At 41.8% G+C, this 27,391-nt stretch overlaps 1 protein-coding gene across 3 annotated transcripts in view; it reads left to right on the top strand.

The window, feature by feature from the left end:
- The window catches only part of MED8 (mediator complex subunit 8), a 264,897-nt gene that overhangs the window by 20,861 nt on the left and 216,645 nt on the right, over positions 1 to 27,391 (top strand). For all 3 annotated transcript variants that reach the window (XM_044085415.1, XM_044085416.1, XM_044085414.1), the window contains exon 2: positions 19,668 to 19,786. In XM_044085415.1, the coding sequence (XP_043941350.1) occupies positions 19,779 to 19,786 (8 nt within the window). In that variant the 5' untranslated portion in view covers positions 19,668 to 19,778. The remainder of the gene's footprint in view (positions 1 to 19,667; positions 19,787 to 27,391) is intronic.

Raw genomic sequence — 27,391 nt, 5'->3', positions numbered from 1 at the left:
GCTTTTGCAACTACCCAAGAAGACTGAATGCTGTAATTTAAATCAAAAGGTGCTTCAACAAAGTATTAGTTTAAGGGTGTGCACACTTATGCAATCAGCTTATTGTACTTTTATTTTTTTATATTTTTTCCTCTAAAAGAGGTTTGTTTTTCAATTGAATCGTACAGGTTGTAGGTCACATTAAAGGTGGAAAAAGTTTTGAAATGATTTTATTGTGGTCTCATTTTTTTATATCACAAAAACCTGGCATTTTAACAGGAGTGTGTACACTTTTTATATCCACTGTATATATATTGTCATGTCCCTTGCTTGCTTAAAACGATTATGAAATATAGAAGACATGACAGTCGTGTCGCAAACTGTATTGCATGATGTTTCTGGATGCTCTATCCTAACTGCCAAGGAAAGACCCTCCCCCACCTGAACAGCGTATGAGCCATGTGATTTATTTTCTCCCTTCCCCACCACCAGCCCCAGACATCTAATGTACCTTCAGTTAGTACTAGCGGTCCATATTTATGTTTTATTTATTTACTTTTATTTTACATTTGACTACCAGGGTGATACACTGATCACAAATGACCATTTGCACATACTGCCTGGGTGAAAAAATTCACAAAGAAATAGAAAAAAAAAGAGAGAGAGAGAACTGAGAGGCAGTAAGCTATACTTTCTGTTCCTGTTTTTAATACGTAATGTATAACAAAAACTGTAGAGTAACAATAGCTGTAGCAACAATTATGAGAGAAATCTACGTTTTACAATTCATGTGATTATGTTTCAGGCATGCATCATGGTAGAACTGCTGTTGTGTAATGAGACTCAGGGCAGAGGGTGGGGGGGGGAGTTAGGAGGTGTTAGTAGTTAGACAGTAGTGCTAGAGGTTGAGAATCCCTTGTGTAATGGGGCCTGCTGTGTGAAAAGTACAGTTTGATTTGGTGTGGAGGAATTTTTTAAGTTCAGCTGTGAAGGTGAAGGGGGATTGTAGCTCTTTTAGCTGGTTTGGGGGTGATTCCCATATTTTAGGAGCAAGGATGGAGAAAAAGTGGTAGGTACAGTATAACCTGGTTTGATGGAGCTGGAGTTGGGGGACGGTTGCTTGGGAAAAGCATCTGAGGTTGTACAGTGTGTGTTTAGTATAAAGTTTGGTGGCTCTTGGTGGAAATGAGTCATGCTGGAGAAGTTGAGACAGCCTAGCATCTGGTCTACTCTGTGCTTCACCAGGAGCCATTTGGCTTTTTTGAGGGTGAGACATTGATGCTCATTGGAGGATAAGTTAATAATGAAGCAAGATATTTTGTTTTCAATGGTCTGTAGTGTGGAGGACTTTTTCTTAGAGGCTGTGGCTTTTATGGGTAGTCCATATTCAATTTATTTATAAACTTTTTAATGCTTTTTTTCTACTACTCACTTAATATAAAACTGATTATCTTATTAGTGGATACTTCTAGCAAATTACACCTTATAGCCATTCTCTTGCTTGGGTACTTTTGACTTCATTTTTATTGTAAAAAAATCAGAATGTTTTTGTTTACGTAGTGCACAGTTCTTATTCCATGGTTACCTAGTGTTCATAGTACAGTGTTACCTTCAAAGACTGCTTGGCTCAATAAGGAATGAAAGTAGAAAATTCTGTTTTGTATTCCAGCCTCATATTGTTGCCCACTGCATCTCACATTTATAGAATGCGTACAGGCCAACAAATGTTGCTTCCTGCAAATGTATTAATCTCTTTCAACTGCTGCCTCTGTTACAGGGGTGTAGCCAGAAATTTACATTTTGCACTCAAACCTAATGTTGTGGGCCCCACCAACTGCTTATTTTAAAAATGTGCTTGACTTCAAAATGCTACTCCCACACATATAGGAAGGGGATATATTTTGAGCTTTTAACATTTATACCCATTAAAAAAGCTATTTTTGAATATACATTCACTTCTTGGTATTATTTTATGGCACTATACTGTAATTGTGTGTACACAGTTCTAAGCATTTTGTGCTTTATGTGTTGACATTTTCAAAAGATGCTCAGAAAAAAATGTACTTGCGTTTTCTGTGTCTAATCCCACTATTAGAAGGCTCAATTTCTGAGATTCTGCATCAGTTGTTTTATTGATGTTATCAAACATTTCCCTACCTCCCTCAAACCCACACTGATTTAGATGAGTAATCCTTGGTAGTATTTGTGCTAGTCTCCTAGCCAGTCTAGAAATAAAGTCTTATAACTATTATTTAATACTGAAATGGGTCTGATGGGTCCTTGTCTTCATTTGGTATAACCATCATTATTGCAGCAAACAAAGAATCGGGCACATCTTCACCCGCCAAAGTGGCATTAAACATTTTCATCCAGCCTAGACTCACCTTGTTCTCTGCTAGTTACCACATTTCACATGGTAATCCATCTGGTGCTGGTGATTTCCCTGCTGCTTGATGCCTAATAGCCTGTTTTACTTCCTCTATTGTAATCTGCCTCGTTAGCTTGTCCCCAGGACCAGCCTTAGGTCAACTGGCCCCCTAGGCAAACGGGCTCCACGGTGCCCCCCCACACCACCTGGTGTCTCCATCCTGATCTACTACACCAAATAAATACTGGAAAAGCACCCCTGCTAGAGTGGCGCCCTAGGCGGCTGCCTAATTGGCCTATGCTTAAGGCTGGCTATGCTTGTCTCTGTCTTTCATTTCCTGTTGTATCACAAGGGAATTCAAAAATTATTTTGCCTGGTTCTGCCAGCTTTTACTATGTTTATACATCCTCTCAAAATATTTGAGTAGTATCACCAGAATGTTTTCTAATTTTGATTCCATCCCAGGTGTGTCAGGATTCCTGATTTTTAGTTAACTCACTTTGAACATTTTGGATTCTAAGTTTCTGTGCAAGCATTTTAAACAGTCTTGGTACAAAGCTACCTTCCTGTACTTGCACATATTTAGAAATTCCTCCATGATTTTCTTTTCTTCTTTTCATTCCCTCATATCCACATCTGGCACCCTTCCTAGCTTCCATTTGTTTAACCCCTCAAGGCATTTTCTGTTCCTTTCTCTCCGCATCTCCTCTTCCTTTCTCTTTATTTCTATCACCGTCTCAGTTTTTAAAACATCCCACCTGTTACCCATTGGTCAAAATGGGTCTGAAAATTTTCCACTAGTTCTCTGTGACAGGGATATATAAGATTTATCCAGTCTAGGCCAACTTCAGTGTTTTGCTGACAAGAAAGTAAAATCCTTCCCTTGTTCACTACATAATTCACATCCCATATTCCAAATAATTTTGAGTATTTCCATAAGAAGCGGGCCTCTGATGAGACTTGTAGTCCTCTTGGACCTCCAGATACACCTGTTGTGTTAGCTACTTCCATTCCAGTACCCCCAGTTAATAAAATTCCTTGGTGGAACACGATTATTTCCCATAAAGTTTCCTTCATATCTCTTACAGACATCTTGGGCGGGAAATGTAAACAACTATAGGTTCATAGGTTCATTTAGTTTGAATAAAACTATGCCTATCATTTTATATCTGCAATCTCCCATCCATTGGTCAAGATTCCTCTTGAACAAGACCAGAAGTCTCTGGGTGATGAATCTTTGTGGTTCTGAGGGATCTAGATTTTGAGGTGAAACATATATTCATCAAATCTGTTTTGACATGGCCTTATATGTCAGGCACAGGTCACCTCTTTTATCCTTTGTGAGGAACTTTGGGGCCTTTCTTTTGCAGCAGGTGTCTGGTCAGATACATTCGAAACGGGCATTGTACTCAATCATAGGTCTAATAAGTGATGAGTACAGGGCTTTTACATCAGGATTGCCCACTATGGTAGCTAGTAGTAGCCTTTTTTTTCCAAAAAGGGTGACTATGCATTTTTTGGCTTTAATCAAGGGGCATGGCTCTCTTGCTCAGTGGATTGCCACCCATATGGGTAGCCTTAGCCCTTTTTTTTCAATGACTATGACTATGCATTTTTGCTTAACTTCAGGCCATGGCTCTGGCACAGGATATCTGTGTTGTGATGTTTTTCGACATGGCGCCCAGTTTGCAGTCATCTGCAAACTTTGTCAACATACCCTCCCTTGTGTTGTTTTGTACTTCAGAGAAAAGTAGATGCAACGAACAAGTGGACAGAGGACTGCCCTGTGGGACACCACTTGTGACAGGCTTTGAGTCTGTGGGGGTTTACATTCAAGCTGATGAGTTTTTGATGATACCCTGGGGGGGTATATTGTGAAGGCCTTTGCCAGGTCGGACAAAGCCAAACTGAGTTGGATCCAAAGTCTGCAAGTTCCCTATGTCTTTATTTATGAGTTCCATTATGATCCTCTCCATGGCTTTGCAGATAAGTTATTCTTTTCCCGCCTAGTATCCCCTCATTGTGCAATATACCTTCTCCTTAGGTCTCTTCATTAATTATCCCAGCATTCTTCTTGACCAAAACTGCAACTCTCTCTTTTTGTTTTTCTCCTTCCAACTGGACATTAAAGCACCATTTACCATTTTCCCCTAATTCTGCATGTCCCCAAGATACTAAATGTGTCGCTTGTAGGTACAGTTAATCTGTGCATCTGTTTTAAGGGCTCTATTTTAAAAGCATTGAATCGCCACTTTGTCGAACCACCATTAATTGCGATAACCTCACTAAATTCTTACTACCTCGAGTAATGAGATCATTGAAAATCATGGCCGGCCAATAGCACTCACGACACAACCTGATGGTGTAAAACATGTTGGAGAGCAAATAAAACAGTAACCTTAATTTTTAAAAATGTGCACTTCGATGTCGTCACGCAGGGTAGTGAGAATTTGACAATGTCATCTCAATGACTGGTGGTTCAACAAAGTCATGATTCGATGTTTTAAAATAGATCAGTTTTAAGGGCAAGTCCAAGATCATGTCCCATTTTTTAGAAAGTTTAGCATCGGATTTTTTAAACTGTATGTGTGCCGCACATAAAATGACTCCTGTCTACTTTAAATACATTTTCCCTTGTCTAGTCTTAATAACTTGCCAAAGTACATTACTACAATTGTCTGGGCACTTGTTATTTTTTTTTAAGTAATCTGATTTGTCAGTTCTCATCTATATTGTAACCCCCCCCCCCCATTTCCCTCTAACTGTACATACTGAATCTATAAAAAGAAAAAAGAAAAAAATCTGTATGTAGAAAGGCAATATGTGAAGAAAAAAAGTTTCTTTCATATTCGTCTGAAAGCCTTTTGGTGGCAGAAGGTAGCTCACTGATAGCTTCTATCCTACTCACTCATGACCTATCGCTGATATTATTTCTTTTCAGAAATAATGTCACAACCTAGTATAACTGGTTCCCCGTCTATAGATTTTTAACTACATTTTCACCTTCCTCACGACTTTCACTATACGTGTTATGTCCCTGAGCACATATCCACATTGCATTAAGGACATCCTGATAAACAATAAAAGATCTACTGAGTTTCATTTAGCTAACCATTTAAGTCCCAAGGACTAATCCAAATGAGCTTTGACTGAAGCAATTCCCATCAACCAATAAAGATGGAGAAATCATACCCCATGTGCTTCCACTTCCCTTACTAAGACCTCCTTTTGAAACCAGCAGCTTCAGTGGAACTAAAATTTCTGTCATGGAAGACTGTTTTCCTGGTAGAAGTCAACTCTGCTAGAAGGATCTGTGAACTACAAGCCTTATCGTGTAAAGTGACTTGTCTGATTTTCCATAAGGATAGGGTTTCTTTTCAAAGTAATTCTAATTTTCTCCCCAAAGTGGCTTTGGAAGCTGTCCTTAATCAAACCATTAGCTTGCTAGTATTCCTCCCAAATTTTTCAAGCAAAGGAGACTATACGTTACATATTTTAGATGTTCATCACCAGTTGGGATTTCACTTGCATCATAACAAAAGCTTTAGGAAAACTGGTCATCTCTTTATTTCTTTTTCCAGGTCCAAAGTGGATGGTACTGTTTCTGAAGTCCATACTGTCCAGGTAGTTATCTGATTGTATTAGGTTTGTAACATGGAGACATTCCCTGTGTTTTGTACACAAAAAGTAATGCCCGTTCTACTATTGCCGTTGCAGTATCTGCAGTTGTCTTTGCCAGAGTGCCCATAGATATTTGTGCTGTGTCTACCTGTTCTCTTGTTCACACATTTGTTTCACATTTTAAGCTGGATCTACAGTCTAGGTCTCCTTCCGTTGGCTTCACCATTCTCTGGAATATCCTTCCATGAGACATCCCTGGGGTCATAGTATCTGCGGACTGTGTCCTGAGTTGAGGCAAAAAAAAAAATCAGATTTGAATGTTATGTATTTATCATAAAGTGCAATCAATGTTGTCTTCTCCCTTCTGTCTCAAACTTCCCTCCCTCTGTCTTTCTTTCCAAGTTGTCTTATGTATTACTCTGGATTGGCAATCTTGGACTTACTTGTCTGGTGCCTTTTTTCATTTCAGTTTGAACTGTGCTCTGGTCCCCTGTTCTGTTCTCCATTTCTCTTTAAAAGTTGGGAGAGGTCTAGTATGCAATCTTGCAAACTTGATTTGAGATGTTGGAAGATAGAAGGTTTATGAGTAGAGAGAAGAAGCCTGCGCCCTGAATCTGAGAGTTTAAAAAATTGCAGATGTCTGATACGACCAGATCTGATATATCCATGAGTTAAGATGGACAGAAGAAAACACGAATTACGGTAAGTACATAATTTTCATTTACCTTGTGTCCAGCCATAATCTAACATGCTTTAGCCACAAACTCTAGAAGACTCTAGAAGGATTGTGTGTGGGTTTGTCCTGGGTGTTAGCCAAGAGATGGGATGGGATAGGAAAACTCATGGGTAGTGCTAGACCATTGAGGAAGAGTACCAAACAAAATGACTGATAGGATCTTGCATTGCTGTCTGCTGGCACTTCCGGATGTAGCTTAGAAATGTCTGGCCCTCAGTGTCCTTTTTGGATGCAGGACATCATTATTCTTTTAGGAAAACCTTGGTTAGGCTTAGAAAGGCAAAAAGACATTAGCCTAATAACAGTCTATGAGTATATGTTGATTACCTTGTTCATCAAAGTAACTAAGGTGAACTTTTTTGAATTCCCCCTTTTAAGGGTCCCCTCCTGTTTAATCCAGAGGTTGGAGATCACCTTCAAGAAATGAAAGACTAAGTGCCAGAGTTTAAAACTGTAAATGTAAAATTTTCATCCTTCATAGCATACCTTTGTCAGGATGCAGAGAAGCCAGTATCAGATTTGGTTCTGGCACTGACTAAAGCAACAGCAGGATAAGGGTGTTGGAAAAGGGGTCTCCCTCAAGATCTTAGTGAAGTTGTGGACAGGTGGCCTGGTAAGCCGTAGGACAGAGAGCAGCAGGCCTAAATCCTTACTTACTTGATCGTCGTGCACTGGAGGTAGTCTGGAACCTCTGCTTTTGCTTCCCTGCATGAGAAGAGACTTCAGTGACAACTGGGTCAGGGGATTATATTCAAAAATGTCTCCTGTTCTTTCATACTTGCTTTCAGATTCCATCCTTAACCTCCTCAGGAGCCCCATCTTGATGAAAGCCACTGTCAGGGAAGAAAATGCATATACTGCAGAAAAAAAAAGTACCATTCTTGAGGTCCAGCCAGATCAGCAGAACTTATGAAGTTATCCTGGATTGTTTTGGTGCCAATGAAAATGTGGATTTGTGGGCCATCCTGTATTTTAGTGGCCTAAAGGCTTTTATTCCCATATAAACATTTAAAGCCACTCCTCTGATTTTTCAGTACTAAACTACTCACATTTAAAATGCATGGCAGTGTTAGCTTGTGAATGTAAATGCTCTAACCAAACTAAATAAAACATAACCATCTTAGAAGCACTGAAAAAAATGTTTTTTTATATGGGAAGGTAAGCCCCCCCCCCCCCCCACTCCCTTGCTTGTATAGCTCACTGGTTCTGAGAAAAGCAAAATGCACTTTAAAAGAGCATTTTCCTTTCTTCTTTTTCCCTTTGTCCATGCAATCCATTTCTATAAAGTAGCACTGTAGGCAAGTAGGGGAAAAAAACTATACTCAGTCTTAAGATACCAAATCAGTTACAATTTGAGAAAGACAACAGAACCTAATAACATGTCGTATGAAATTTAAAAAGAAACAACTTTAGAATGATCAATTTGTAATTTATCCAGGTCTACTTCACTTTGCCAAAAACTCATTTGGGAGAATTTCATTTGACCGAGACCAAATCGCCGAAAGTTCAAATTGCCGAAAACTCATTTGACCGAATCTCATTTCACCAAAAGCTGGCAGTGCTGCATTTCAAAATACTACATTTTACACCATACGCATGCACACTTATAACACCAATGACTAACTCCTTCCAGAACTTAAAAACTACTTGCCCTCTTAACAGAAGCCAGACAGTATAATACCAAACTAGGTAGGGGGGCTATGCCCCCACACCCCCCAACTCTATATACTAACTCCAGGATCGCACTACAGTGGGGAAAAGGGCATATACCTTTTAAATGCTTTACAGTGCTCTACACAAATAAAATGTAGTATTTTGAAATGCACCATTGTAAGCTTTCGGTGAAATGAGATTTGGTCAATGAGTTTTCGGTAATTTAAACTTTCGGCGATTTGGTCTGGGTAAAATGAAATTCTGCCAAATTAGTTTAAAAATCTTCCAAATCCAAATCTGCCAAATTAGTTATTAAAAACTACAATCCACTCTGCTACAGGCCCCATGAAGGCTCAGTGTCTCTCCAACCTAGCACCACTCTTAAGTATTCAACTCCGGTACCACCTTTAACATTCCTATAAGAAAAGTGCAGTCCAGGTCTGAACTGTCTGCAAACAGCTACAGTTAACTTTGAACCTAACACCACTCTTAAGTATTCAACTCCGGTACCACCTTTAACATTCCTATAAGAAAAGTGCAGTCTGGGTCTGAACTGTCTGCAAACAGCTACAGTTAACTTTGAACCTAACACCACTCTTAAATATTCAACTCCGGTACCACCTTTAACATTCCTATAAGAAAAGTGCAGTCCGGGTCTGAACTGTCTGCAAACAGCTACAGTTAACTTTGAACCTAACACCACTCTTAAATATTCAACTCCGGTACCACCTTTAACATTCCTATAAGAAAAGTGCAGTCCGGGTCTGAACGGTCTACAAACAGCTACAGTTAACTTTGAGTATGTGTCTAACTGTTTGAGCCAATCTTCATTTTCCCCTGGAGAGCACTGTGCTTTGGCTGTAAGCAGCCCCCCCCCCACCACACACACACACACACACACACACACACACACACACACACACACACACACACATCTTCCACTTTCTCTTATTCCCTTCTGTTAGCAAATAGTATCAATAACTGATCAATACTGTGTGTTTGTTTATTTAAACTATACCACAGTAGCCTACTGATACAAGGTTATCCTGGTTTTCTACATGAGAAATTAAGACAATACTTACAGTTTCAGAGCAGTCCTTGGTCAATTGTGATTGTTCTTAACACATACTTGTCTTGCTTTGGCTCATTAGCAGCAGTACAAAGAACTGCCTGCTCACACCCTTGTTCTCCCTCCCTTCCCTGTTTATTACCTTAAGACAATCCCAGAGTTAATAAATATTACCTGTGGCAGGCACCATTTGTAAAACTACAATCCACTCTGCTACAGGCCCCATGAAGGCTCAGTGTCTCTCCAGTAAGTGTTTTACAACTGTAAATGCCTATTTATGTTGAATTGTATTAGACATTTTACAACTGTATATGTTTATGTTGAATTTCAAGCCTGTACTCCAATCTGCTTACTTACACTATCAGACTATTTACCCAACTCATAGGACCAAAAACTGGGACTGGGTTAAGTCACTGGAGCATGTAGTTCTGATGGATTTGGATTTCTTGAGGTGGAGCATGTCCATCTGGGTTGGACATGGCTTTATACGTCAGGCACAGATCACCTCTGAGTAGGCGGTAAGCAACTGAGTAGAGCTGGAGTTTCTTTAGCCTAACTGCGTAGGGCATCTGTTTGAGTCCCTTGATCCTCTTGGTGAGGTACTTTTGGGGTCTTTCTAGTTGTAGCAGGTGTCTGGTAAGGTACATCCCAAATGGGGCATTGTATTCAATTATGGGCCTGATGAGTAGAGGGGCACAATGACCCCTCTCGATCTAGATGTGAACCCCTTCATGATAAGGTAGGCTATATAGAATGTCTTTTTAACCACTTTGGCAATGTGATTGTCAAAGGAGAGATTGCAGTCTACTTGGGTCCCCAAATCCCTAATTACTTCTTCTGTACTTAATGGATTACCACCTATGTGGTAATTTGTGGGCACTTTGTTTTTCCCAAAGGGGATGACTATGCACTTTTTGGCACTTAGCTTTAGGCCATGGCTCTGGCACCAGTTATCCGTCTCTGTGAGACCTTTTTGGAGGATGCTTCTGTCAGCCGGCGAGTCGATTATGGCCCCCAGTTTGCAGTCATCTGCAAACTTTGTCAGCCATAGTCCTCCTGTGTTAGCCTGTACCTCAGAGAAATATATACCGAACAAGAGAGGTCCCAGGACTGAGCCTTGTGGGATGCCACTTGTAACTGGTTTAGAGTCTGACATGGCACCTGCAATTCTGACCATGTGGGTTTCATCCCTAAGCCAGTTTGCAACCCATCTTGTGACATAGGGGTTGATATTTAAGCTGGTGAGCTTATTTATGATGCCCGAGTGGGGTATTGTGTCAAAGGCTTTTGCAAGGTCAAGGTAGGCTGTGTGGACTACCTTCCCTTCGTCTATGGCCTTGGTGACTGTTTCAAAGAAATTGACCAGGTTCAAGAGGCAAGATCTGCCCTTAACAAAGCCAAATTGGGTAGGATCCAGTGTTTGGAGGTTCCCAATGTCTTTGTTTATGAGTTCCATGATGATACGCTCCATAGCTTTGCAGACCAGGCTAGTTAGGCTTATAGGGCGATAGTTTCTGGGGTCCATTGTGGCACCACCTTTATGGAGTGGGACCACTGTTGCTGTCCGCCATTCTTTGGGTACATATCCTGTTGTAAGGCTGAGACTGAACAGTGATTTTAAGTGAGGGTTCAGTTCTTCTTGGAGCTCATGTAAAACACAGCCCGGGACACCGCCCAGTCCCATTGATGCTGTGTTTTTTGCTTTGGAGAGGGCAGCTCTCACCTGTACATCTGTGATGTCAGGGAGGCTACACTCTGTTGGGACAGTCATTTGCTCATTGGGGGGGGGGGGGAGTAGTTTGCACTGAACCTGTCTGCCAGGATGTTGGCAATGTCTGTGGGTTCAGTGTATCTTTTGTCATTTTGCACTAACTCAGAGCATATCTGGGAGTTTCCACACAGGTTTCTGACATAACTAAAGAAAGCCTTGTGATTATCTTTAGCGTCTTGTGCAATTTTTCTTTCGAAGCTAGCCTTAGATGATTTTATGAGGGATCGTAGTTTCTTGCTAGTACTGATCAGAGTTGCCTTCCCTTTCAGGGATTTTGCTCTATCATGTAGTAGCTTCCTCCTTCTGTTGTACAGCTTATTTATGGCTGGGGTCCACCAGATAGGTCTCCTGCCTTTGGAGGAGTGTGTCTTGGTTTTATTTGGGATAGCACTATCCATGCATTCCTGTAGGTATCCATAGAAAGCGTTTGTAAAGGATTCTGCGGTTTGGGCCGTATTTTCCACTGGCCCTGGGGCTTTGAAGGATTCCACCTCGGTTTTGAAAAGTGAGAAGTTTGCTTTTGAGAAGTTTTTGACCGTGGTTTCCTTTGCTAGGAGTGGGGATGGGATATGGATGTCCATAGTGATTAATTTATGGTCAGATCTTACCAATGAGGGGTATACCTCTGGTATGGAACATAGTCCCCATGTTGGTGATGATCAGGTCCAATATGTTTTCCCTTCTTGTGCGAGTGGTGACCAGTTGTTCCATGGCATTTAAGTTTATACATTCTAGGAACCGTTGGGCTAGGGTGTTGGGGCTTGAGTAGTGCTCCCAGTCTGTGTTTGGGTAGTTAAAGTCGCCCAATGTAATGGTGTTTGGAGAGACCTTCATATTCTCCAGTGTCTTCAGGAAAGCCGAGTGGGGTTCCTGAGTTTGGGAGGGTGGTCTGTAGCAGGCTACAAACTGGAAGGCAGTTTTGCCCACTGTTAGTTGCACATGGATGGTCTCAGATGCTTCGTGCAGTGCCACTAGCCTGGAGGTATGGGTATCTTTGAATATGGATACTCCTCCTCTTGTGGTTCGGTCCGAGTTTTGGGGCCAAAAAGCATGGTATGAGGTATAGCCTGGTAGTGCTGGGGTGCTCTCGGGAGCCTTGAACCAGGTTTCTGTTACTGCATATCGATATTCTCCATACTGAGGAGAGCCTCGTGTGCGTGCATCTTGAGGTTTAGACTTTTGGCGTTGAGCAGCATTACCATTAGTTTCTTTTTCCTTGTGTTGTCTAAGGAGGTGGGTTTGTCTTTTGAGCCTTGCCTAAAAAAGGCTCTATGGGGGTGGCAAGAGCCTTGGCCAGTATTCGAAAACCCAGGGGTGACAGGTGCAAGCCGTCCCTAGCGAAGCAATGTGGTTGTCAAGCATGTCATTCCAGGCTGACAGACACTGGATCCCCTTCGAGTGACACCAATACTTTAGCCAGTTGTTGAAATTGATCATTTTGTCTTTATACTGTGGTATCATTCTTGGTGAGGGTAAGATGCTACTCAAGGTCAGGGTCATACCGGCCTGGGCCACATGATCAGAGAGCTCCTCCATGTCTCTTTTCATGTAATCCAGGGAGGTACGTCTACCTCAGGTCATTCACACCAGCATGGACAATGACAGAGTCATATTTGTACTTGCTTTGGAGTGACATGAGTGCTTGTGTTATGTGGCGGATCCTGGCACCCGACAGGCAGCTTACAGTGACCTTCTTGTTCAGCCTGGTGAGAGGGACGTCAGTGTGTCTGACAATAGAGTCACCTATTACAAGTGTATTAGGTGTGTTGTTTAGCCTTAAGGGCTGTGACTGTGTGGCACACTGACTTTGTGAACTATGTGATACGTGGGTATTGTTGTGGGGTAGCAGTTGCTTGGATGTCTGCTTTGGAGGTCTCTGTAGATCATCTTTGATAACGTAATCTCCCTCTGTGCTCTAACAACATTTTACCACCTCCACCTTCTGTGCCTGGTTTCTTACTTTTATCAGCTTTCACCTGACTGCAGGACCAGAGAGAGTGAAGGATGCATGGTGAATGATGAGAAGAGTGAGTGGCAGTCTGGGGGAAGGTTTATCAGCTGAGAGGCTCTGTAATACCTGTGATAAGTTCTAGTAGTAGCTGAATCGTCCTCTGTGCTGAATTGTTTTTATGGCAGGTATAAACTTTCAGTCTGTTATTGTAAATCTTTGTTCTTTCATTACAGCTAGGACCTCGGTTCCATCCTCGGAACCGATACGGCCGTTTCCCAGCTCGTGCAAGCCAAAAAATTCTCAGCTGAGACCTACCCATAATGCCCCTCGCCTAGTTACTCCAGATCTTGTTTGCTGCGTTCCTAGTCAGACGTGCTAGCCATCTCTCTCAAAGCTAAGTAGAAAATTGTTAATTTTAAGACAGTTTCTCTTCAAAATTATTTAATTTTAGTCAAGTTAGCCTTTTCTTACTGTCACCTATAACCTAAGCTTATTTCCTCCCCTTTTCCTTGGTAATTTTAATTTTTTACCTTTATTGGTACTGTCCCTCTCTCCTGTCTTTGACAGGCCTTTCCTTTCTACTAGTGGTATTTTTTAAAATAACATCACTGGTATTTTCTCCCTTATTTTTTCTATAGGCTAGCCTTGTTGCCTTACCATGTCAGACAAAGCTAAGTTGGAATTTAAACAGTGTGACAAGTGTGGACATAAGATGCCTAACTCGGATACACATGTTCATTGTGTCTACTGTTTGGGCGTGGATCATATTAGAGCTGACTGTGACATTTGTGCTAGTTTTAGTAATTGTACACTAGCAGAACGTAATAATAAACTCATCTTAAAAGGTTTACTTGGCACCTTTTTCAGAGGCTCTATCTGGGTCGGAGGTATCACCCCCTCCAAAGACCAAAAAACATAAGGAAAAACAGATTACTCAAGGCACCTTTTTCGGTGGCTCTATCAGGGTTGGAGGTCTCACCCCCTCCAAAGACCAAAAAACATAAGGAAAAACGGATTACTCAAGGCACCCTTCTTGGAGGCTCTATCTGGGTCAGAAGTCTCCCCCGTCCAAAAACCAAAAAACATATAGACAAATGGAGTCACACGGTTCCTGCATCTCCGTCAGTTATGGAACAGAGTCGGCTCCGTGCTTCCTCAGCACAGACCTCTTCGGCACCAGGCTTTGTGTCTTCTCCCTCGGTGCCATCTATGATATTTACCCCTATTTCAGCTCAGACCTCGGCACCACTGACTCTGGTGCTGTCCTTGTATCCGACATCAGCTCTGATGACTGTACCTGCTTCTGCACCATCCCCAGCCACGGTGCCCACAGTTTCTTTGGCTCCAAAACTCAAGTACCTGCCAAGGACAAGATACCTCCAGTGCATACTGTCTCGGTTCCGACAGCAATGTTTTCCCTGAGGCACTGTCCATCCTTGCTGCATCGGCTCCGGTGGGACCGATGCTCTCCCGAAGCAGTGCTTGGACCGTCCGTACCTTGGTACCTAGCCCGGCGCCTATTTCGTTGACGCCATTTATGTCCATGGCTCCGATGGCTTCCAGTTCTCTCAGAGCTCCTCATGGCGAGGTGTGACCCCAGTTCCGAGGTTCTCTGTCCTGGTTCCGGACTCCCATCCCTCCTCAGACAGGTCTGCTGTACAGGTAGTGGACTCGCAGTCAGCACCAATGACATCAGTATCAGAACCCTCCCCAAGCATGCTCCTCTCCCAACCCTCTATTTCGGGACCCCTGGCACGGGAGTCACAAGAACCCTCTTTGAAGGGAACCCCTTCTCCAGAGTCCTCCTCAGAAGATCCCACTGGGGAGACACCCCAGAAGAAATGGTGCAAGAAAAAGCACCTTGATTCACTGGAGGAATCTATCACTGAAGACACTGATTGTGATGAGGGGGAAGGGTCCCCACGGTCTCACCCAGACGACATCTCATTCAGAGATATTCTCGAAATACTCAAGCAGCGGGGAGACTGGCAGTCTTATAACCATTCTTCTGAGGAATCTGTGTTCTTGCAGGCCTTCTGTGCCCGGCCGTCTACTTCCTGGGTGACCCCACCCACAGATGACCTTGTTAAACTCATTGTGCAGCGTGTCTGGAAGGCCCCGGACAATGTAGAACCTGTCCCTCGGAGGCCAGACAAAAATTTTACATACACCCGAAGACCAGCCCCACTGGTCCTAGCAGTTGACAGTTGATTGTATGGTCGTGGCGGCGGCCACCAAGAGGGAACTGGCAGAAGATAGTTCCACCGTCCATCCTCCAAACAGAGAGTCCCGTACCATGGACAGACTAGGGAAACGGACCTATGCTTCAGCGACATTCGCCATTCGGTCACTGAACTATCTGGCACACTTTACTCGTCTCCAAAGAGACCTAATTTCCGAAATGTCTTCCTCTTTGGTGGGGTACTGTCTGATCAGGTGCATGATACTGTCACCTCACAGCTAGCTACTTTTGAATCCATCTCAAACCCCCTCGACGCATTTGATATCTCACTCCACTGAGCGGGCAGCTGGAGCTGCCTCATCAGGCGTTGTCATGAGATATGCTTGGATGCGGTTGTGTGACTTTGCATACCCCTGTAAATCTTCCTTCATCAATGCACCTGTCGACGAATCTGCTCTCTTTGGACCCAAAGTACGAGACACACTTACATGTAGTGAGAAAGATGGAAAGACCTTGTCTGCTGTGGGCATACGCCTATCCAACCCCCAGAGGTGCTACTCCAGGAACCAGAAGGGAGGAAGAATGTGGTTCAAGAAATACCAAGGACCTTTTTGTGACACTCGTGGTGAACAATCTCCCCAGAGCAGAGGGGGCAACTAATATGGAAGACGTCCCTTTCGGGGTAGAGGGGGGTCCACGTAACCAGGGTGCTAGAGATTCTTTCTCTGGCAGACCCTACCAGCGCTCCTGAGCAGCGGCCCGATTGCTTCCCTCTGGAAGCTGTCGAGGGTTGTTTTTCTCTGCATCTACAAGCCTGACATCTTATTACTACCGATGTTTGGGTACAGAGAATAATATCCAGAGGCTACCAAATACCTTTCCACTTAACTCCCAGACACATCAAATGAATCCCCGCTGTACCACCCAATCAGAGGGAATTAGCAGCCTTAGAGATAGAAAAGCTGCTAAGGAAAGGAGCCGTCCAACCATTCCCACCAGACCAGACAGGCTCCAGGTTTTACTCGAGGTTTTTATTTAGTGCCAAAAAAGACAGGGGACTGGAGACCAATCCTGGATCTCAGCCTATTGAATAAATTTATCAAACCTCAAAAATTCTGGATGGTCACGATACAGTCCATTCTTCCCCTTCCTAGGGAGGGATAAATGAATGTGCTCTATAGACCTCCAGGACGCATACTACCACATAAAGATGGATCACCGCTCCCAGAGGTTTCTTCGCTTTTGGCTGGGAGCCAGTCACTACCAGTTCAGGGCACTGCCATTCAGTCTCTCGACAGCCCCCCCGAGTGTTCACCAAATGTGTGGCAGTTGTGGTAGCTCATTTTTGACTGCAAGGATTCCAGGTGTTTCCCTATCTAGACGATTGGCTCCTTACCGCTCCGACCAGGAATTTTCTACTCTGCAGCCTCTCTTACACTGAAGCTCTCACTCTCCGCTTGGGGATTACAATCAACAAAGACAAATCTCAAATGTCCCCAACGAAGACACTGGAATTTATTGGAGCGGTCTTCAACACAACATCCTGTCAAGCTTCTCTCCCCCCCTCACAGGCTTTTGAAAATAAGAAACCAAATCCCAAGACCACCTTCCTCAGACCCAAGTACCAGCACGTTTTGCACTGCAACTTGTGGGCTCCATGGCAGCTGCCATTACATTAGTACCACTGGTGAGACTGCACATGAGAATCCTGCAGTGACTCCTTTTCGCACAGTGGTCATTGCTAATTCACTTACTCAACCACATGATATGCCTTACAAACTGTTGCAAGGAAGAAATGCTATGGTGGATGTAGCCACAAACGAATCTTTGATGTCGGCATTTCTGTCTTCCCCAGCCCACGGCCATGGTGACTACGGACGCTTCAGTGTTAGGGTGGGGGAGGGGGCATTTCCAGGGAAAGACTGTCCAATGCACCTGGTCCCTCATGGAGGCCAACTTGCACATAAATGTCCTGGAACTGAGGGCAGTTCTCTTAGCATTGCAAGCGTTCCATGCATCCCTTCCTTCGGGGACCATTGCAATTTAGTCGGACAACATGTGTCAGTCATCTGGTATATCAACAAGCAAGATGGAACCAGGTCTTACCCCCTGTGTCGGGAAGCCATGAGGATTTGGCACTGGGTGATAGTTTCCAACCGCTTTCTTATAGCAACATACATTCCTGGGAGTTCCAACCTTATTGCGGACAGTTTGAGCAGGAACATCCTGATGCCTCACGAGTGGTCCCTCAAACCTGTAACAGCAGATTGGATCTTCCAGCACTGGGGCAAGCCTTGCTGCAACCTGTTTGCTTCCTCTCTAAACTACAAGTGCAGAAGCTATTTTGCCCTGATCCCCCCTCAGGGGGAACCACCGAGGGATGGTTTAACGAACGATTGGCCCCCAGGTCTTCTGTATGCCTTTCCCGTTTCCCCTCATCCCAAAATTTCTCCAGAAAGCTCAGAGGTTGAGAAGCAAAGTGATCCTCATTGCCCCCTACTGGCCACGTCAAGTCTAGTTCCTGTTTCTATGGCCTCATTTGATTCACAACCCATGGATCCTGGATTATTCCCAGGACATGTTCTCATCCTCTGGGACTGATTCATCCGAACCTGCACAGTCTCAAGCTCATAGCTTGGTTCCTCCACTTCCAATGATTGCCAGGCTGCCTGACATCCCATCTCCTGTAAGTGAAATTCTTCTGGCCTTATATAAACCTTCCACTAGAAAAGTTTGTTCTAGTAAATGGACTAGGTTCTCTATTTGGGCCAAAGACCAGAACTTAGACCCTTTCTGTATGCCTATTCAAAAGATCCTACAATACCTGACTACTCTTTTTTTACATGTAGGAGCCTCAGCTTCAATGATCACTGTACATTTAGCAACTATCACCAATTTTCATAGTGGTCTTGATAATTCTTCAATTATGTCACACTGCCTATGCAAGACCTTTTTTGAAGGGGGTATTACATGTTAAACCTCCGGTCAAGCCTCCCTTAGAACCCTGGGACTTGACTCTGGTGCTTCAGTCTCTCACAGGTTCTCCATTCGAACCCTTTGATTCATGTGATTTGAAATTTTTGTTATGGAAAACCATACTTCTAGTAGCACTTACCTCAGCAAAAAGAGTATCTGAGCTGCAGGCCTTGAGTGTCAAGAGTCCTTACTTGATCTTCCACATGGACAGGGTGTCCCGTCGTACTGACCCTTCTTTCTTGCCCAAGGTCATTTCTGGCTTTTCCATTAACCAATCTATTGACCTGCTAGTTTTCTTCCTTCGACATTCTAATAGAGGGGAGTACCTTTTGCACACCCTTGATGTGCATCGGCAGCTTCGTTGTTATTTGGACAGGACTAAATCTTTCGGGAAAACAGATCAATTGTTTGTGGCCTTTGCAAGACCCAGAGTGGGTAAACCTGTTTCCAAAGTGACTTTATTCTCTTTGTTTAGAAACATCATTACCTTTATCTACCAACAGAATAAGCTATCCTTACCTTCCAGAATAAAGGCTCATTCTACCAGATCTATGGCTACTTCTGTAGCTTTTCATTCCAGAGCCTCTGTGGATGATATATGCACAGCAGCCACTTGGGCAAGACCTCATACCTTTTATATCTCATTGCAAATTGGATTTCACCTCCAGGGGACGAGCATCTTTTAGTTCTGTGGTGCTCAGGAATATCCTTCTTTAGGGCCACCCAGGACTCAAGTAGGTGGGGACTCGGTCCTAGCTGTAATGAACAAAGATTTACAACGTCAGATAAAGAAGTTATGTCTTACCATAACGTTCCATCTGTCTTTAGATCTTTGTTCATTCATTACGTAGATCTTTGTTCATTCATTACTTCCCGCCCTCCTTCCCCCTGCCTGGACTCATCGTGCACTTCAGGAACTCCTGGTTAGGATATTTGCTCAGATAGAGCCTCTTACTATCTTTTCTATTACTGCATCTTTTATATAGGGGGGGAGGCAAACTCATTCTGGAATAACTAGGAGATGGGCATTATGGGTAGATCTTAGCTGAGAGGTTTTGGCTTGCATGAGCTGGGAAACGGCCGTATCGGTTCCGAGGATGGAACTGAGATCCTAGCTGTAATGAATGAACAAAGATCTATAACACAGATGGAACGTTATGGTAAGACATAACTTTTTTTGGTGAATGAGTGTGTTGGCCAAAAATGCTAGCTACATTTTATGAAGTTTTGTATTTTTCCAGTACTCTGACAATCTGTATGATTATGGTATTTTCACAGAAACATGGAAAACCAATGTCATTGCTTTTGTCTAATGATTCCTAATATGGGTTTACTGTTTTTTTTTTTTTTTTCCCCTGTAGAGAGAAGAAAAGCAGTTGGAGGCATCAGTGGATGCCCTGATCAATCAGGTGGGCGATCTGAAAAACTCCTTGGCTGGCTTTATATTTAAACTGGAAAATGAATATGAAAGAATGACCTGGTAAGAAAAAAAAAAAAGAAAAGTAAATGTCTTGAGAATATCACTAGTTTAGAAATTCCTAGTGCCCCAGTTGTGTTCCGCAGACAGTGCTTTGCAATTACATGTTGTTTTGCTATTAACTGAACAGTTAATGATTGAGTCTGCATTTTTAGGATTCTGTGGTGTGCTGTGGAGTTCAGGGTAGTGAAGTTATTAAACTTTATGTCTGTGCAAGGCATCGTAAGGCTGCTTCATGAATACTGCATCCAGTTTTAGCAAATGTAAAACTAGCTATGAAGGCAGAATTGTGGCAGACACTAAAAACAACCACAAAGCCTTCTATAGTTATATAAAGAATCTCCACGGCAATACCCAGGTTTGCTCTGAGTTACTGCACAATGGTATCTCCTATACTGAGCCAACAGATATTGCCAACACACTGGCACACAGATTCAGTGGCAACTTTACCCCCCAAAGGACCAATCACAATACCGGAGGAATGCCAGGCACCCAGCATTACTGCAGCACAGGTTAAAGCTGCATTGTGGAAAAACAACCACAGTCCCCAACAGGAACTACGAAACACAGGAATTCTCCTCAGTAAAAATAAACCAGAAGCACAGCTGTGGCTACAATTCTTTATTTCACATCACATTCTGGTACCTCGGCTCCATCAGCCTTCAAAGAAATAACTTCATTTCATTCAGTAGCCTTTTTATATCCCCTTAATTACAGTGCTGATTAGTCAAATACATTCAATTCCTTCTAATAATGACTTTTACTACCTAAACCTTAAAGGTGCCTCATAGGTATATAAAAAACATCACTCACATATTATAAATTTATTTTACATTTTCCACAACATAATTTAATTTTTTTATATATTTGAACTATGATTTAAATATTATTTTATTACATTAGATGTCCTATGCCAACAGTGCCTTACATCATTAACATTTCTTTTAGATTTCAACCTATTATAAAAATTACTATATATGCTACTACATTTTTTTTCTACACAATTTCTTTGAATTCTTCTATAAAGTGCCTAATACCAAACTATTATTCCACTATCTACTTATACATAAACCGTACAAATCCCAATTTACTTCCAAATTCATCCCTCTAGGATGTAAAATACCTAAATTTATAATGATTTTAGTTTCTAACCTTGCCAATCTGCTTTTAAATTCTTCACCTCCCATGTCCCCCAAAAGGTTGTGCAAGTACACTAAAGAAAAAAACTATCAATATCTCCCCCATGAGTTGTGCAAAAATGCTCAGCAACCGGACTTTCCATCCAAGTGTTCCAATATTCTCAATTTCACCTTTCTTTTTGTTTGTCCCATATACCATTTCGTAGGTGTGCAGCCACATCCAATGATGTAGACCACACCACATGAATCACATTTGAATTCATTCTTGATCCAAAACCTTTTACCATTTATTTCCGAACCATCTACATTTTTTTATTTTGCTACATATTTTGCAAACCCCACATGGGAAAGCTCCTTTCCTACCCCCACTTTTATCCTCACTGTTTGATTTTAATAATTCTTTCAAATTCCTAAAATGACCATAGGAGAAACTAACTTTTTCTGGGAACAACTTACCCACCATTTCAACCCTTCTAATAACAGGCCACAATTTTTCCACCAATTTCGTTACTTTGAACGTCAGTGGAGAACATTTTGTCACAAAGTATGGGATCCACTTCCATTACTCCTTCTTTATTTTCTTTTATATGACTGACATACCTCCTGGGAAAACTAACTTCCTCATTCAAATTCCTGTTTCCCCTTAACTTATTCAAGGCCACCTGTAAAATGTTCTCACCATATTCCCTCTTTAGTAACTTACTCTTCACCTTGTCAAATTCTCTCCCCAATACATTCTCATTAGATGTATTAGTTGAAATTCTCCTAAATTCTCCATAAGGCAGAGACCTTATTAAATGTGGGGGATGTGCACTACTAGCGTCCAAGAAATTTTCTGCTGCTGTTTTCTTATGAAAGGGTTTGTATTGCAAACTTCCCTCTGTATCAGTATAAAATTCACCATCCAAAAATTGCAAGCTCTTCCTATTCATTCTATAAGTAAACTCTAATCCAAAAGTATTTTAATTTAATGTGTCCATAAAGCGCTCAAACTCCTGCATTTCCCCTTTACACACAAATATCAAATCATCTTTAAAGCATTTAAATAAAACAATTTTGTTCTTCATAAATTGTGTTGGATATATAAACAAATTTTCAAAATAGGACATAAACAATATTGCATATGAGGGGACAAAAGCCACCCGCATTGCTGTCCCTTCCAACTGCAAAAACACTTTACCTTCATATTCAAAATAGTTGTGTGTTAAGGCATATTCCAAACGCTGACAAATATACGAGGTTCTACGACCCTCCTCCATCATCCTTCTAACTGCTTCCAAACCTTTATCAATTCTAATATTCGTATATAGAGATTTAACATCCACACTTACAAAATAATATTCTGTTTCCCATTGTATATGATTCATACACTCTAATATATTTGATGTGTTTTTAATATAAGAGTGGATTCTTGGAAGGTATACCTTTAACTGAGAGTCCAAAACGATGCCTAGGTTCTCTAAATAGGCCCCTACCCCTGAGACAATCGGTCTCCCTGGGGGTTTGGTTAAGGACTTCTGAAGTTTAGGAATTGCAAAAAACCTTGCATCCTTAGGACACCTTAAGTATAACTTTTTAACATCTCTACCATCAAAGAAACCCAGACTTTCACCTCTCTCAAGCAGTTCTACCAAGCCGTCATTAAACTGTTTAATTGGACTAGAGGGTAGTTCCTTATAGGTCTTTTTGTCAGATAACAATTCCAAGACCATGTTGTCAGAATCTTTTTTATTCAAAATGACCCAATTCCCCCCTTGTCAGCTTGTGTGAACACATACTTGCCAGTAACACTACGTAACTGTTTGAGTGCTAACCACTGTTCTTTACTCAAATTACACACATTAACATTTTTAGCACACTGGTCATACATCTCTTCAATCTGTTTACACAATGCATTTTGAAATGCACAAACAGCACTGGAATTTTTTGGCAGAATAAATGAACTGTATACAGGCACCTTTGATATTTTTAATCTTCCATATCCAGTAGAAAAACAGTTTAGGGAAACATTTGCATTAACATCTTCATTTACTTACTCATAATTTTCATTTAAATCAAAAAACGTATTTTCATATACAGAAAGATCAAGTAACAAATTGTCCATATCCTCCTCCGATGTTAATGCTTCCATATTTTTTACAGACTCATGTTTTTTAACACCAAAAACTACCCTTAAATATAGCTTTCTACAGAATCGCTTAACTTCACTTAACAGATCAGCAAGTGATGGAATAAACGTAGAACATGCTTTGTGCCCCTTAGTAGCACTTTTTTTTGCTGTTTCTGTCAGCCTAAAATCCGACAGATTCACAATATTCAGTGTGTTTTCATTTCTAAAACATATATTGTCATTAAGCAGAACATTCTCTTCCACCCCTAATTGTGACACATTGTTAACATCATATGAGGCACCTTCATAAGACATCACAAACTCATTTACATTCACATTTAAATTATTTTCATTCACATTTACATTTTTAAAGTCCGTTAGATTTGCTGTTCTGCTTGACAACTGCTTCAAAGTGTTCAAAGAGCAGGTTCCAGGGAGGGAACTCAGCTTCTCATATACAGTACATTCCTTTTTCTGTCCATTACGACAACTCAGTTTCTCTTTCCCTTCTCCCTGGAACATTTTGCATCTCCCTTTTCCCCAATTCTGGTTTTCCGACTCTTCCATGCCTTATTAACATCCTTAAATGAAACTTTTTTTCGTATACTGGCAACCTGCTCACCAGAAGACACTGAGGTCTCGCGGGAAGATGGGCCCGAACGACTCCTATTTCTTCTACCAGCATAGAACGGCTGCCCTTTCTTATTGCGCTGCCAAGAAAAAATAACCCCAGTATTATAATCCTTGATATCACGACTTAATTTTTTTCTTTTTTTCTGTTGATAATTTCCATCTCCACCTTGGCCACACGCGTCTTTATCTCATTCAGTTTGCTGGAAAAGCTCATTTCAGATGTTTCAGTAATCAATGCCTCCTGCAGATGCACGATAGTATTACGTGCCTTCTCCTGCGCCTGGATGTTCCTTTTCACCAAAATTTTCAACCAATTTACAGTACACATCAGTGAAACTGCTTTCCACTCTTCCAGCCAATCTGATTCTTCCTCAGAAAAATCATATGCTGACAGCCGATCTACTCTAAGCTCTCTAGGGGTAATGTTCAAGTTCACATATTTTTGTAACCATTTCACATCATAATATAATGCAACTTCCTTTTTTAACAGTTTCTCAAGTTGTTCATACCTTTCATCAGTATGACTTTCAAACCCCGTAGACCAGGGGTCATTATTTAACATCTTGTCATCACGCTCTTTCCACAACTCCATACACTTTTTAGCTTGCTACCTTCCATTTGAGTTTTAAACACACCTGGGATAGCTGATGCTCCTTCCAATGACATATTGGGAAAACAACCACAGTCTCCAACAGGAACTACAAAACACAGCAACACAGGAGCTCTCCTCAGTAAAAATAAACCAGACAGAAGCACCGTTGTGGCTACAATTCTTTATTTCACATCACATTCTGGTACCTCGGCTCCATCAGCCTTCAAAGGAATAGCTTCATTTCATTCAGTAGCCTTTTTATATCCCCTTAATTACAGTGCTATTTAGTTAAATGCATTAATTTCCTTCTAATATTGATTTCTACTACCCAAACCTTAAAGGTGCCTCATAGGTATATGAAAAACGTCACTCACATATTATAAATTTATTTTACATTTTCCACAACATAATTAAAAATGTTTTTTATATATTTGACCTTATTAATATTATGATTTAAATATTAAATTCTATTATTTTATTACATTAGATGTCCTATGCTAACAGTGCCTTCCATCATTAACATTTCATTTAGATGTTATCCTATTATAAAAATGACTGTATATGTTACTACATTTTTCCTATACTATTTCTATTATTATTATTATTATTATTATTATTAAACTTTATGTTTGTGCAAGGCATCGTAAGGCTGCTTCATGAATACTGCATCCAGTTTTAGCAAATGTAAAACTAGTTATGAAGGCAGAATTGTGGCAGACACTAAAAACAACCACAAAGCCTTCTATAGTTATATCAAGAATCTCCACGGCAATACCCTCTGAGTTATTGCACAATGGTACCTCCTATACTGAGCCAACAGATATTGCCAACACACTGGCTGACAGATTCAGTGGCAACTTTACCCCCCCCAAGGACCAATCACAATACCGGCGGAATGCCAGGCACCCAGCCTTACTGTAACACAGGTTAAAACTGCATTGTCCAAGGCCAAGAAAACAGCTTCCATGGAACCTGACAATATCCCCTGGATGTGTTATCCATGAACTACAAAGTGATCTGGCACCATATCTGTGTGCCTTGTTCAATCACAGCCTCACCTCAGGCTTTGTCCCCACCAAATGGTGCACTGCTACAGTCATCCCTCTCCATAAAGGGGGAGCGACTACAGACCCTGGGAATTTTAGCCCCATTAGCCTGATGAGTCTGATATGTAAGGCTGTGGAGCGCGTCATCATGGACCTAATTAACAAGAATATAGGGAATCTCCAAACTCTAGATCCCGCACAGTTTGGTTTTGTGAAAGGTAGATCATGCCTACTCAATCTGGTTGACTTCTTTGAGTTAGTCACCAGAGCTGTAGATGAGGGCAAGGTAGTTCATACAGCCTGCCTCGAGCTGGCCAAGGCCTTTGACACCATTCCCCACTCAGGATTTATTGAGAAAGTCACTGAACTAGGCATCAACCCCTGTATCACTAGGTGGGTTGCAAATTGGCTCACAGAGAGAACTAACAGTATGAAAGTAGCAGACTCCAAGACAGACTGCCGACCAGTTATAAGTGGAGTCCCACAGGGATTGGTCCTGGGTCCTCTCCTGTTTGGCATCTACTTTTTAGAAGTCCAGGCCAACACAGAGGGATTCTGGCTGACCAAGTTTGCAGACGACTGCAAGCTGGGAGCCATTATTAACTCCCCAAGTGATGTAAGCATCCTACAGAAAGGCCTCACTGAGACCAATGCCTGCTATCGAAACCATGGCCTTAAGCTTAATGCCAAATAAATCTGTCATCCCCTTTGTGAAAAACACATTTCCCACTAATTACCACAACGATGGGAGCTCACTGAACACTGAAGGTGTTATAAGAGATCTGGGGACACAGGTTGACAGCAACCTCTCCTTCGACCACCACATTGCCACTGTGGTCAAAAAGTCTTACAATGTGACACATATCATTACCAAGGGTTTTGCATCCAGGAAGAAAGAGGTCATCATCTCCCTCTACTCTTCCCTCATTAGGCCATTCATCGAGTATAATGCCCCATTTGGCATGTACCTCATTAGACACATGCAACAGCTGGAAAGGCCACAAAAGTACCTCACAAAGAGGCTCCTAGGCCTTAAACACATGTCCTACTCAAACGGACTCAAAAAAAACTCCAGCTATTCTTTCTCTCATATTATCTACTAAGAGGCGATCTCTGCTTGACTTAAAGCCATGTCTGACCCAGCCCTGTTAGAAATATTACATCTAAAGAAATCCAAATCTCTCCTCACCACACACTCCAGAGACCTCACCCTCATTACCACAATCAACAGAACATGCTGGAGGGACAGGTTCATAACGCAGAGACTGCCCATGCTCTGCAATAGACTTCCCATACATGTCAAGCAGAGCACCTCACTGGCCCTCTTCAAGAAAAATCTTGATGGCTGTTTGGGAAATAGAAAGTTCACCCCAGAGATCACTTCAGTGGCTCTACTTGATAGAGGCACTGGGAACTAACGTCAGGCGGCACAATGTCAATGCACTTTTCTGGGCTAGGCTTGTAAAGGCTCCAGGGCCATTAGCTTTGTACACACCTATGAATCTGTGTACAGAAATGAGGTTGACTGACCAATAGGTGATATGCAGCAGATGGTGAAAGTGGCAGAGCGGTCTAGATTATTAGGACAGTCTGTGCAGCTCTTAACATTTGTTCATCTGAAGAAGGAAAATGAGACTGTGATGTAAGCGTGCAGAGCTGTTGGGGAAAGATGTGTGGGATGGGTATAACTGAAGGCTGCATTGATGTTGGCAGTTGAAGTCCATCAACATGTGGGGTTTCAGTGGTAGATGGCAAAATGGGTGGTACAGCTGCATGACTGGGACTAGTTAGAGCACTCCGAAAGAGTTCGATGAGCATACTAATAAAAAAACTGTAGTCATTTGTAAATTAGGTACAGTATTTAAAGTATTAGCATATGCTTTCCTTGGAATTTGATATCATCAGCAATATGCTTGTAAACCTTTCTGAAGTATGCATAAATTCATTAATCTACTCCGTGTTGTGAATGCTTGATACTATTTAGTATATTTCCTAGTGTAGTTTTGGGAGCAGTCTGTTTCTTTGGAAGCCAGGTATAAGAAGAACTATTGAGTCAAGTTAACTTCCATTCCCAAAAGTAGTAGTATG

This window comes from Protopterus annectens, chromosome 10.part0, assembly GCF_019279795.1.
Source record: "Protopterus annectens isolate FY-2018-M chromosome 10.part0, PAN1.0, whole genome shotgun sequence".
Classification (NCBI taxonomy): domain Eukaryota; kingdom Metazoa; phylum Chordata; order Ceratodontiformes; family Protopteridae; genus Protopterus; species Protopterus annectens.
This window is presented reverse-complemented; position numbering and strand designations above follow the sequence as displayed.